The sequence below is a fragment of the Nycticebus coucang genome, chromosome 17, assembly GCF_027406575.1.
Source record: "Nycticebus coucang isolate mNycCou1 chromosome 17, mNycCou1.pri, whole genome shotgun sequence".
In the NCBI taxonomy this organism is placed as follows: domain Eukaryota; kingdom Metazoa; phylum Chordata; class Mammalia; order Primates; family Lorisidae; genus Nycticebus; species Nycticebus coucang.
Genome location: NC_069796.1, coordinates 88,075,853 through 88,089,253, shown reverse-complemented (window position 1 = coordinate 88,089,253; position 13,401 = coordinate 88,075,853). Strand labels below are relative to the sequence as shown.

Here is a 13,401-nt window from a genome sequence, read left to right as displayed (position 1 = left end):
AAATAGAATATGCAGTGCACACCCTTAAAATGGGATTTTTAAAAATATAAATATCAAGACTGGACCAAAACAGACAGGCATGCTGAGCAGGCACATAAAAGCACGGACTTGATGTGATACCAAATTGCATGTTGGTCCAAGATTTTTTCAGCTGCAGCCTGGGAGCTGGGGGGAGTCAAAGGGGCAGAAGAAGGAAATGCTGGTGGTGGAAACCACCCTCTCGGAAACCCACAGGGCCGTAGGTACCAGGATGACCAACTGCCTCCCTTTGCTTGGGACCTTACTGGTGTTAGCAACAGAAGTCCTGAGTCCCAGGAAACCCCTTAGTCCCAGGCCAACCAGGAGGGTTGGTCACCCTACTTGGCACTGAACTTGTTGAATTCCCCTTGAGACACCCACACGCCCAGGTGGTTTATCAACCATTCCTTCAAGCCCACACAGTATCCCACCCAGGGGGAATCTGGCAAATTCGGCATTTTCCAGTTAGTCATGTGCCTACGACAGTTTCCCCAAACCCCCAGTGCAGGGACCCCTAGGCAACTGCCTAAAGGGCTGTAGCCCTTATCAGCCCTCATCTGGCCAGAGAACTCCTTCACTAGGAGGGTGGACAGACTGGAGCAAAACACCCTGAGCAGGCAAATAAAGAATATGGATTACATATTTGTCCCAGGGCTAGAGATCCATGCCGGCTGTGCTCCAGGACTTAGAACAGCGCCCGATACATAGACCTTAGAAAAGTTTAAAACAGAACAGAATGCAGTGGTATGACATCGAAAGAGGTGGGCAGTGCCGTTGTGAAGGTCAGGATGGGTTGGAGAAGGTTCTGAACCCGGACTTTATCCTCTGGCACCAGGGAGCCACTGAGAGTCTCTGGGGAGGGGCACGTAGGGGTGGTGCTGTGTTAATAAGGCTTGTGCAGGAACAGAGAAAGTGGAGAGGGTATTGCAATCATGCACCATCCCAGCAGGTGTCTTTGAAGGCCCGCTGGGGGCTAGAAAATAAGGGCAGTGTTACTGAAACCCTCGGAGAGAGTCGGGACAAAGTGGTTTCACACCCGGGGCTTGACCCTAGCCTTGACTCCGCCAGAATGCTTTGCAAATGTGCCGAATCACTGTGTTGGGAAATGTGCCATCAGCTGATGGATTCTTTCAAATCTTCTTTCCCTCTCTACTAATTGGATTGAAAACCTCAGATGCCAGCTAAGAGTGTGCAGGGAGTGTCACTGCCTTCTGCAGACTGGATGTGAGGAGAAATGCAACAGTGACGTCGGCAAAACGGGAAGGTCCATCCAGGCCAAAGCAGGCAGGACGGGAACAGGGAGAATGTTACCAGAATGCTTGACTGTGCTGTGCTGAGTTGAAGGAGTTGAATGAATGAATTTAGGGACTGTGATTAATATAAAAGTGACAGAATCCAGGTCATGAATCCATATGCTGAGTCGGAAAGGCCAAGTGCAGTGAACGTCAGCTAATATTCATTGAGTGCTTACTTTGCAACAGAGACGTCTGAGCACTTTAGATAAATTCTCCACGGACCATATCCCTCTAAGACGAGGACTGTGGCCCTTCCCATTCTTCACAGAGGGGACACAAATTGCCTCAGGTTACATCGTAAGTGGGGACACGGTAGGAATCCACACCTGCCTGACCCCAGAGCCCATGCTCCTAATGCTGCCCACAGCTGTCCATAAATGACTTAGCATTTTACACTATTTTTGCATAAAAACAGGGGTGGATAATCACTGTAAGGCATGTTTGAATTCCTCCCTTCAGGGAAAAATAGTGTAGGTTTTGCAATACTCTTTTGAAGATAACAGATTTCTGAAGACTGTAAGTATCAAATGAGAGCAATTTGCAAACAACTAAACATGAATTGAAACTTACAGCCATTAAAAAACATAAAGCATCTCCTCAAGCACAACTCACCTGTTCCCGCCACAGGGCCTTGTCCTTGCCGTTCTCTCTGCGGGACAGCTGACGGCCCCACCCCATAGCACCTTAGCCTGTGCCATTCTCTGGCACTCTCAGTGTGTGCTCTTGTCCTGCTCACCCCCCTCACTAGAGTCTGTTCACTACTCCATCCCAGAGGCCACAACTGTGCTCCCTTCACAGTTGCTGCAACTCCCAAGGAGGTGTGTAAGGAAAATCTCCCCTCTGCCCAAGAATCCCACCTAGATGACCTCCTTCTAGCAAATCTGCAAAAGGAGGTGGCACCTGTAGCTCAGTGGGTAGGGCGTTGGCCACATACATCAGGGCTGGTGCGTTCGAACCCAGCCCAGACCAATTAAAACAACAATGACAACTGCAACAAAAAGAAAATAGCCAGGTGTTGTGGCAGGTGCCTGTAGTCCCAGCTACTTCAGAGGCTGAGGCAAGAGAATCACTTAAGTCCAAGAGTTTGAGGTTGCTGTGAGTTGTGACGCCACGGCACTCTACCCAGGGTGACAGCTTGAGACTCTGTCTCAAAAAAAAATCTGCTAAAGGAGGCATCCGGTGAAAGAGACGGATTCCTAAGTCTGAGCATCTCTGACGAAGGCAGCAAGATGCTGGCAGGGGGGCCCTGCTGCCCGCTGCTGCTGTATACGTGTGGTACTCAGTAGTGTGGCGGGTGGGCAGCGAGAATGGGCCAGCGTCCTGACCTGGTCACTTACTCTGGGAAACCCTGGCTGAGTTTTTCACCCGCAGCATGATATTAGACACTGTGTCTGGAGGTAAAGCTGCTCGGCGTGATCCACAGCACAGACCAGGAAACCCAGGTCAGGTACAGGAAGGGAGGAGGTGGAGCAGTTTCCCCTGGATTCTGCTACCTCAGCCAGGGAGGCAGGATGAGGTGGAAGGGGAGAGGGAAGAATTCATGTTCTTATAAAGCAAAAAGAGCAATGAGGACCTTACACCTCTCTGTAACTCATAGCCACGTATCTATCAGAATAACTAAAATTTAACAACTTTAAGTTACACAGAAATCATCTGTTGATCTTCTTAATGTGGCATCTGACTCAGGAGGTCCGGGCTGGGGCCTGAGATCCTGCGCTTCTAACAAGTCTTGAATCACACCGACGCCACTGGCATGGTATGACGAACCACGCTTTGAATGGCCCAGGCAGACAGCACACTACCCTGGGAAGTGGTGTCCATGTGTCACTATGTAAAGAGTCTTCCTTTTTTGAACACCTACAATGCTCCAGGCCAATTGATTTGCATGTCATATCTCATTAAAGCCTCAAAGCAATGTATTATTGAGTGAACTTACTGACTTTGGCTTCCATGTACATATCAGTGTGTTTTCATAAAAGTGAGATCACGAGAGTTTTAATATTCAGTGGGAGGAAGGGGTTATCTCCTAATTACCTTCCCGGGAATTCTCAACTAATCAGAAAGTGATCCAAAAATAAAGGAAAAGCAAATCTCAGCTCTGGTTATTCTATTGGTCAGCCTTCCCTATGCTATTTACTATACAGATTAGCCAAGAGAATGATCAAAGGGGTTTGTCCCATATTATTTTACACAAACACTCCAAAACACTTGCAAAAGTGTTCAAATGACTTTTTCTTGAAGGGATGCTAGTCCTCAACTGCCCAGCATGGAGACAACCACCGTGGCTTGCTTTTTGCTTTTTGCATTTTTGTTGTTGTTATTTTATCACCCGGGTCGGCATGTGCCACACCAGGCCCTTCTGAGAGCTGCAGCCAAGCCTGGTGCTGTCTGCGTGCTCAGGGCGCTCACCAGCCCAGCACGCATTCCATACAGGCTGCCCTCTACACACATCACATGAGATTTGAGCATTTGGGCTCAAACACACAAGTGGTTCTGCTTTGAACTCAATTTCCCAAACACAAAACCAATCTCTCTATTCACTACACACTCAGACAGCAAGTCCTGACAAGGAGGCCCAGTGCTGGGCGTTAGGTATCAGCTCGTGCAGCTGCTCCTGCTCAGCCTGCCCACAGCCCACACCCAGTGAGGACCACAGCAGCCTGCGCTTACTAAGAGTGGCTGATATGCAGCAATCACCAAACCTTGCCCTGTCCCCAGGAGGCAGGCGTTATCATCAACCCCATGAGGAAATGGAAGTCCAGAGAGGTACAGTAATTTGTCCAAGGCCACATGGCTGGTCAGTGGGACAGTGGGAGTTCAAAGCCAGGTCAGCCTGCCCTGACATCTGTGTTTTCAGCTTCTTTGCCCACCCTAAGCTGACCTCACCACGCTGTTCTGCTGTCTGGCATGCTCTTCCCCTCTGATGGCAGTCATGGGTAATGTGTGTCAATTTGGCTAGGCCACAGTACCCAGATATTTGGTCAAATGTTATTCTAGATGTTTCCATAAAGAGATTTTTCAGGTGAGATAAACATCTAAATCAGTAGACCAAGTAAAGCAGATGATCCTCCATAATGTGAGTGGACCTCATCCTCCAACCAGCTGGAGAGAAAGAATGACTTCCTGGGGAGAAAGGGGTGCTGCCAGCGGAAGGCCTCCAGACTCCCCCTGCAGCCCTTCCCTGGCTTTCCCCACTGCCAATCTGTCCTGCAGATTTTGGACTTGCTAAGTCTCTACAATTGCACGAATTAATTCCTTAAAATAAATCAACCTCTCTCAGTCTCTCTGCCAGCCCCCCATCTGGTTTGCTCCTTCTGAGCTACCCTGTTTCCCCGAAAATAAGACAGTGTCTTATTTTAAGATGTGCTCCCAAAGATGCGCTAGGTCTTATTTTCAGGGGACGCCTTATCTTTTCCGTAAGTAGGTCTTATTTTCGGAGGATGTCTTATTTTCGGGAAAACAGGGTATCTCTTCCCTCCAGTAACCTAGATCCTTCCCTGCTGGTAGGATTCCTTATGGGCTGGGTTAACCTCCCCAAAGCCTCAGTTTCCTCATCTGGAAAATGGACCTAATAGTTCTTACCCTCAGGGGCAACATGAGATAAAGGCTCTCTGCCCGACACTTGGTGAACGCCCCACACACGCCTGTGGGCTGCCACCCCTGTTCTCTTGTGGTCACTCTCGAGTCTTGAAGCCTCACTCCCCATGCGCACAGATGCACAGGAAACTCACCAAGGACATCAGGCCTTGGAAGAGACTGAGGTTTTCAGAGTGACAACTGGTATTGCTTTCAAGCCCAATCCTCAAATTAGCCATCATCCCAAAATACAGCTAAAAGCAAACTGGCCCCTGGCTACAGGCATCTGACTCTGAAACAGAATAGGGTACAGGAGGTTGCCGGAGGGAAAGGGCCGAGGGGAGAACCAACTTGGCTTTGTATAGTTCTAATGTCTGCCCAACATCATGCCTGAGTGCCACACATCCTCTCCTATCACTGGGAGGGAACGCACCTGCGGGTTTAAGCCTAAAACCTGTTTTGCAGCCACCTCTCTGCTGACTGTGCCTGAGACCCCCAGAGGCCCCTCAGAGGTCTGGGTGCTCACAGGGGCCTCGAGGGGGCCGTGGGCGGCGGGAGAGCGGTACCCTACCTGCTGGGCCTGCTGCAGTAGCTCCATGCGTTCCCGCAGGATCTGGCTGTCAAACTCGCGGCTCTGCCTCAGGATCTGCCTGCGCACCTTCTCCACGGCTGCCTGCAGGTCCTCCCGCTGACCTGCACTCAGCGCCTCGCCCGTCTTCCGCCCCGGCTCCTGCTGCAGCGCTGTGTACAGCGTGGCCTCCAGGTCCTGGATTTTCTGAGCAGCCCAAATCACACAGACAGATGATGGTCACAATGAGAGGGCCAGTGACAGCTGGGGTAGGTAGAGCTGGGAGGAGAGGGGGCCAAGGGAGCAGCTAACAGTCTTGGGGCTCGGGGGTGTGGGTGCCCCTCAACCCTGTGCACATATTATCAAGAACCTTTTTGCTCTGTTCAACCCAGACAGCCCTATTCTATACAAAAGTGGACATAGGCAAAAAGAAGAAATAGTCATAGCCTCCCCAGAAAATGTGCGACTCAAAATGTGCGATTTGATTATTTCATCTTTGGCTTCCACTTCGCTCATATACGTCGCAACAAATCTGCCCTGTTCTGATGGGAACCCAGTGGGAAGGTATGTCTCAGTTTACACACATCTGCTTTTCAGCTAGGAATGCAACTTTAGCTCAAAGAAAATACTGACAATGTTTAAATTACCCCCTCCCCTCCAGAGCAAGACAAGCTTTGTTAGCAAAGCTGAATGGGACGTTAGTGGTCAGTCCTATGAAAGTGCCAAGTTTTAATCGTTAAGGGATGTTACTACTTTTCAACGCCACAGCAAAACACTTAGCTATAGTTACCTTTTAAGTTTATCTGGGGGGCGCCCATAGCTCAGTGGTTAGGGAGCCAGCCACATGCAATGGGGCTGGTGGGTTCAAACCCAGCCCAAGCCTACTAAACAAAAATAAATAAATAATAAATAGCTGGCACCCATAGCACAGTGGTTACAGCACCAGCCACATACCCTGAGGCTGGCGGGTTCAAACTCGGCCCAGTCCAGCTAAAACAACAATGACAACTGTAACAAAAAATAGCCAGGCATTGTGCCAGGCACCTATAGTCCCAGCTACTTGGGAAGCCGAGGCAAGAGACTTGCTTAAGCCCAAAAGTTGGAGGTTACTGTGAGCTGTGATGCCATAGCACTCAACCAAGAGTGACATAGTGAGACTCTGTCTCAAACGATAAATAAATAAATAAATAAATAAATAAATAAATACCTGTGAGTTGTGGGCACCTGTAGTCCAACTACTAGAGAGGCCGAGGCAAGAGAATTACTTGAGCCCAAGAGTTTGAGTTGCTGTGAGCTATGACACCACAGCACTTTACTAAGGGCGACAAAGTGAGACCCTGTCTCAATAAAAAAAGTTTATCTAGGCTGGGCCTGGTGGCTCATGCCTATAATCCTAGCACTCTGGGAGGCTGAGGTGGGTGGATTACCCTGAGCTCAGAGATTCGAGACCAGCCCGAGCCAGAGTGAGACCCTGTCTCTACAAAAAAAAAAAAAAAAAGCCAGGCATTGTGGTGGGCACCTGCGGTCCCAGCTACTTGGGAGGCTGAGGCAAGAGAATCGCTTAAGCCCAAGAGTTTGAGGTTGCTGTGAGCTGTGACGCCACAGCACTCTACCGAAGGCCACAGAGTGAGACTCTGTCTCAATAAAAATAAATAAATAAGAAAAAAAAGAAAATTAAAAAAAATCTTGAAACTAAGACAATTGAAAGCAAAATTAAAAAAAATTTTTTTAAAGTTCATGTAGGGACAAAAGAGAGAATGGCCGCCTTTTCTGCCTCCCTAAATCCCCACCCACATTGTCTGCTAAAGAGCAGCTACTTCTCTTGGAAGGAACCCCAGATGACAAAGCTGAATGATCAGTGGGATGGAAACTGCCACCGAGGTAGGGGTTAACCAGCAATGCCTGGTCATGGCTGGCTGCCTGCTGGCTCTCAGTGTCCTCTGCCTTCTGTCTCCTTTGCCTCTGGGGGTCCCCATGTGGGTCCCCATGTGGGCTTCATGTGGAGGAGGAGCTTGCTGGTGCCCGGTGGCTCACCCCTCTCCATTCAGTGGCCAAGTTCCTAAGAGACCCCCCTGTAGCCAATTCTGGATGGAAACCCACTACCCAATTCTGGAAGCTGAAAGGGGAAAAATATCAGGAAAAATACCTTATCCCATAATTTCCTAGTAATCGTTAAAGATCAATCCCACGAGTTCTCTCAGTAACAGATACCCTGGGGAATTCTGTTTTGTACAACTTCTAAAAAAGCTGAACAGACAGAAAAGAGATATAAATCTTTCTCTTTAAAATTGCTTTTGAGAATCTGCTTGTTTTTTTGCAGTTTTTGGCCGGGGCTGGGTTTGAACCCACCACCTCCAGCCTATGGGGCCAGCACCCTACTCCTTTGAGCCACAAGCACCACCCCTTGAGAATCTGGTTTTATACAGAGTTCTTGAGGGAACAGCAGTGGTCCCTGCCTAAAACTATCTGGGGCCAGGAATCACACCTCCAGTGACAGTGTGACTCTCCAAGCAAAGGCAGGGGAGCCAAGAGTTAAGAGTTCAATATCCTGCCCCAGCTTCTCCTATCATCTGACAGCAACCACTATTTTTCTTTCTCTTTGTCCCCCTTAAAATCAGCAAGACAGTGGTCTCGGTGCTGGCACCTCCCTTCTCTTTCTTTAGGAGGCCACGCAGCCCCTTCTCTCTTCTCCCCTTCTCTTCCGCTCTCTCACTCTCGCCTCTACGAAGATAATTTTTTTTACTTGTATATCCTTATCTCTGTGTGAGAAATTTTTTTCCGCCTGCGCCCTGAGCACCTTGTGAGTTTTCAGACCCTAACAGAAAGTGTCTTGTCTCCCATACTGATCCTCCATGTCCCCAGCTCCTGGCCCTGTGGGATACAAGCCTCAGAGCCTCAACAGGCAGGGCCAGCGGCCTGGACCAGCCTCGGGACTCTCCTGCCCATTTCCATTAAGCCCAGGCTGCCTGCTGTCTGTCTTCCAGGAGCCTCTCATGGAAACTGGGGTTTGAAAGCTGTCTTGTAGTAACCGATTCTGCATTTCATAGGTGTAAATCCATTTTGTAACATGACTTTAACTACAAATGATCTGTGCAAAGATTTGCTCAAGACTTTGTATATTACCCCCACCTCTCCCTATAAGGAGCAGAGCTGAATTCTCTACTACAGGAACTCCTAGAGATGGGCATTGTCCCCTCAGCTGCCCCCGTCCCCACAGGAAAGTCTGTCAGCACCAGGAGCACTTGGCTTTGGGCATGAGCACAGATGAACATGGACATCAGCCCCTCTGCCTTCCTTACTGGAAGCCCAGAACCAGTTCTGTGTTCATAGCAGAGGACTTCATCACTTTGTTCTGATGATCGTCTGGGGTCACCTCATTGCTTTCCCTCTCTGATCTTTGTGACCCACTCTTTTTCCTACTTATAGGAAAACTCGATTAGGACAGCTTTTAGAAAAACAGATAAAAAAAGACTATTTCTTCCTATTCATCTTAGTTACTAGAATTTACATTAAATTAGCATAGGTAAGAAATCATCAAGGTAACTTTGAATGTTTTTAAAATCATGATTGATTTGGAAAAAGTAATAATGTGTATGATCATTCTAGCTACAACATGGAGATGGCACTTTTACCACTCTGACCTGGCACTGGGGAGCCTCCTAAATGCGTTTTAGCCCCAAAGGACAAAGCAACCTCTAATGTGGAGTCTAAAGAGTCAAAGCGTCCAACCCACTTCCGGTCCTACCAGGTAAGCCTGGTCAAGGGCTTGCTTCCTGTAGTCGAGCTCCTCCTCCAGGTAACCCTTCTGCCTGCTGAACAGGTCCTGAGAAAGAAGGAGGTGCCTGTCAGGGACGAAGTTCTGCAAGGTAGTCCAGCTACTCACCTTGAACTAAAGAGTGGCGATCTCACCAAACTGGGGACGCTTGGGTGAACAGGAATGCTCCCTGCTGAGTGCCCGTACAAGGGCCTCCTGACCAGGGCTCCCTTCACAGCCACCCTGGGAACTGTGGTCCGGACTCTCTAAACACCCCCTTCCCAGATCCCTGACTCACAGTGAAGGCAACCATGTTGAACTCAAGCCCACAATGCAGGGGACCCTGGTGGCCCCTGAAGATTGTCTCAGCAGTTCCTGGCCTGAGCTGCACCACCCACCTCCCCTGGTTTCCTCCCTACGTCTCTGCCAGTGTGCTCTCTCCAGAATGCAAATCTCTTCCTAATACTGCTTGGAGGGTTTGGGGGTTGGAGCTCATCTGCTGAAGCCACTTCATTTTACAGATGAGGAAAGAAAAGACCAGAGAGGACCAGAGCCTTGACCAAGATGCCATAGCTCAATAGTGGCAGAGGTTGGACTAGAAGCCCAGGCCTTCTGGCGCCAGTGTAGGGCTCCCCCACACCACACTCTGCTTCTAGGCCTGTGCTGCTCCGTCTTCTTTCACCTCCCATTTCTACCTGGTGAAAGAATCACATCTTCCAAGAAGCATTCCCTGACTTCCCCATGCCAGGTAAAATGCTCCCTGTCTCCCATGCCCAGCAAGGTGCACTGGGATCTCCAGGTTATCAAGGAGGAAGCTTGTATGGACAGCAAAGATTTGAGCCCTGTCTGGTTGTCCCCAGAGCCACCGGGGCAAGCACTTCCGCGTCGCAGCTGCTCAGGCTATACTCCATGAGTCTGTGAGCGCATGACCCACAGGCCTGGGAGCTCACTGCTTAGTCATTAGCAGTGCCTCGGACACAGCAGAAGCTCTGAAAATACATATTAACTGGTTGTGTATATCAAAAAGTAAGTAAATGGTTGATAACTACTCAGAACAATCGCTGGGGAAAAAGCAAAATTTGGAAATACAGGCAAATAAATAATTACAAAAACATGTGCAAAGCCTTTCTGAAAATTGACGTGTCTGAGCTCATCCCAGCCCCCAGGGGTCAAGTCTTTACCTTTTCCTTTTCTAGGTCAAGCATCTTCTGGGTCAGGGCTGCCTCAGTCCCTTCTATCTGCTTCAGCCACTGGAAAACAGCGGGGACAGAAAGGCATGCAGCAAAGTGAGAACTTTACCCTTGGATCTGAAATCCCATCGTCTGTACAGGTCAGTGTCATCAACCACAGATAGCTACACAGGAGTGGCCTGGGGCATGGACACACACAAACACACGTCTGTGCAGGGGCACCATGCGGTTATATGGTCGGGTCTGCATGTGCAGGAGGTCATGGGTATGAGGATGAAGTGTCCGTGTGGGGAGCTCGGATTCAGGGCCTGACTGAAAGCAAGCATGGGCAGCTGTGAGCATGAGCATTCAGAGCTTGACGCAGAGACACTGAGGTCATTGAGCACTTACTCTGTGCTGAACTCAGGACACCGTATCTGACCCCACCATGGCCACCCAGGGAGTAGACGCATCTTTCCCATTTTGCAGGTAAAGACGTGGAGGCTGAGTTAAGTAACTTGTCCAAGGTCACACAGGTGGAAAATGAGGATTTTGAACCCAGCATGCAGGACACCAAAGCTGCTGCCCTCCCCCACACAGTCAAGTCTGGGCAGTCCAGCTGCCTGGTGGTGAGAGGAGGTGGAATCATGCTGGGCATGGGAGTGGACGTGACCCGGGCAGCATGCACCTGAGTGGCAGGTAAGGGGCTGGGGATCTGCCCACGCTCCCTCTGGGTCTGGGCAGGGGGTGAGCGAGAGGCAAGTGCAGACACAGGGTGTGTCTCTACGAGAAGCCCACTTTTGAGAGGGGAAGATGTCCACAGCACAGGGATCTGACCAGACCACAGGGAGAGGAGGGGAGTGCCACAGGCACCAAGGGCGTCCGGGTTTGACCATATGTACGAATCGTGCTTTCGCCTCCTGGCTGCTGAAGTCATTACATGGCCTTCCCGCAGCAGCCTCTCCGGCTCCTTGCTCTCCTTCTCTGGTGACAGCTCCCACCCTCACAGGACTGCCCTCAGCCTTCAGCCAGGCTCCAGCTGCCCCCCAGATTCCACTCTCTGCTGTTCTGTGAAATGTCGCCCTGCTGCCCGGGACACACCCTGTGTCCTGCACATCTCCCTCCAGAGCCTCAGGATGCTCAGCAAGAGCTGAGCCTCCACAGTCTACCAATGGGGACGAGCCCTGGGACTGGCTCCGCCTCCTCCCCTTTCCCAAACCCACCACTACCTGCCCTCCCCATTGTCACCCCCTGGACCCCATCTCAGCCCCCAGGCTCTTATCTGATCCCCCACACCCCAAATCTTGCTCTGCTCCAGCTGGCTTGTTCTCTCAAACACACGCACCTACTAAGGGAATTTCTTGCCCTGCTCAGAGCCCTCCAAAGACATCCCTTGCTCTCAGTAACAAGGACAAGGCCCCAGACTCAGTCAGTGCTCTCCTCTCCCTGCCCCAGACCTGGCCGCTAATCATCCCCAACTGTGTAAGGCTCCTCACGTGAGCCACGCCTCCCTTCACCTCAGGGCTGCCCACTCTGCCTGGAGCATCCCAATCTCTCCCAGCCCCCGTGTCAGCCTCAGGCCTCCACTGATCTAACATCACTCAGCCTTCAGGCCGTGAATTAGCTGTCATTTCTTCCAGGAGGCCTGCCCTGCTTCTTGAAGTCACGGGGTCAGCTGCTCTCCACAATGCCCATGCCAGCCATCTCATGAGTGCCTTGTCACGGCATTCGCTGGCAGGAGCTTCTGTGCTGCCCTCCCCCACCAGGCCCCAGAGGTGGGGACCACATCTGACTCACTGTTTGAACTTTCTTGCTTGGCACACAGCAGGCACCTCATTAACAACTCATCTTGGAAGGGTGCAGGTGAAGTTTACTAAGTGTAAAGTATAAGGGTTTGAACACAATAATTAAGAAAATGCCATGAAGGCTATGTTAACCAGTTCGGTGAAAATATTTCAGACTGTTTGTGGAACCAGCACATTGTACCTCATGATTGCATTACCGTACACAGCTATGATTTAATAAAAAAAAAAAAACAAAAAAACTGCTCAATGAAGGTGGCTGGTGAGGGTGTGTAGGTTCAATGGGGCACATGCTGGCTCTGCAGAGGGCATGAGAGTTGACCCAGCTCCTGCAGGGGCTCCTCCCTCACGTCAAAGTCAGCCAGGCCCCAAGCATGAGCTCCGGGGTCGGCACTAGGCACCCAGCACATCCTTTCCCCAAACATTGCTACAAGGATTGCAGGTTCTTAGAAACAGATAAGCATATTTTTGATGAGGAACTAAATGTAATTCATTTTTAATATCCTAAGGCAAGTAGTCATAAAATAGATGAAAATGGGAACATTTTCAGTTTTGTATCATAACAAACTGCTTTTAGAGCAGTTTCTATAGAACACATTGAGTTTTTTTGTGGTTGTTAAAAAATATGCATATCAGGCATCTAAAAAATAAACTTGACAAGTCTTTTTCAGTAATTGGGAGAGAACATGAGAGCAGAAAGCTCTGCCAAGCCCAGGCTGTGTGAGTTCGCAAATTTAACATCAAGGAGTCCAGCCAGATATGCATGGAGCCCCCGCCACTCCTGGGAGGCACTGTTGCAGTTCTGTGCCATCCCAGGAGAGAGGGGTATCCGGCAGGAGCAGCAAGGGGAGCTGGTGTCTTCTCTGGGACTGTCTGTGTAAAAGCAGGGCAGGGGCAGCTCTCCGCGTCCCCACACCAGGGCTCATATCCCCTGCAGCTGGCGGGCAGTCTCCCTCCTCCCCCTTCAGGGAGGGTCCAAGACCCTGAAGTGGACACAGGGCTAACTACACATACCGCAGAATCTGACTACAGCCTAATCTGATTAGGCCTATGCCCCATTCCCTAATCCACTATTGCCAGAGGAAACCTGGACTCAAACTTCTCCACCTTTCTGAGTTTCGTGTCTATTTCTGGATTGGTTTTGAACTTGAGAGAGGAGGAATGACTGATGATGATCCACAACCTTAAAATGTCTTATGGTTCAGCTTCTCTGTGGGGC

At 50.0% G+C, this 13,401-nt stretch overlaps 1 protein-coding gene across 7 annotated transcripts in view; it reads right to left on the bottom strand.

Annotated features, from left to right (window-relative positions):
* JAKMIP1 (janus kinase and microtubule interacting protein 1) overlaps positions 1-13,401 on the bottom strand; it is a 170,273-nt gene that overhangs the window by 7,203 nt on the left and 149,669 nt on the right. For all 7 annotated transcript variants that reach the window (XM_053567225.1, XM_053567226.1, XM_053567221.1 and 4 more), the window contains 3 exons: positions 10,393-10,461; positions 9,203-9,280; positions 5,461-5,664 (listed from right to left, as the gene is read on the bottom strand). In XM_053567225.1, the coding sequence (XP_053423200.1) occupies positions 5,461-5,664; positions 9,203-9,280; positions 10,393-10,461 (351 nt within the window). The remainder of the gene's footprint in view (positions 1-5,460; positions 5,665-9,202; positions 9,281-10,392; positions 10,462-13,401) is intronic.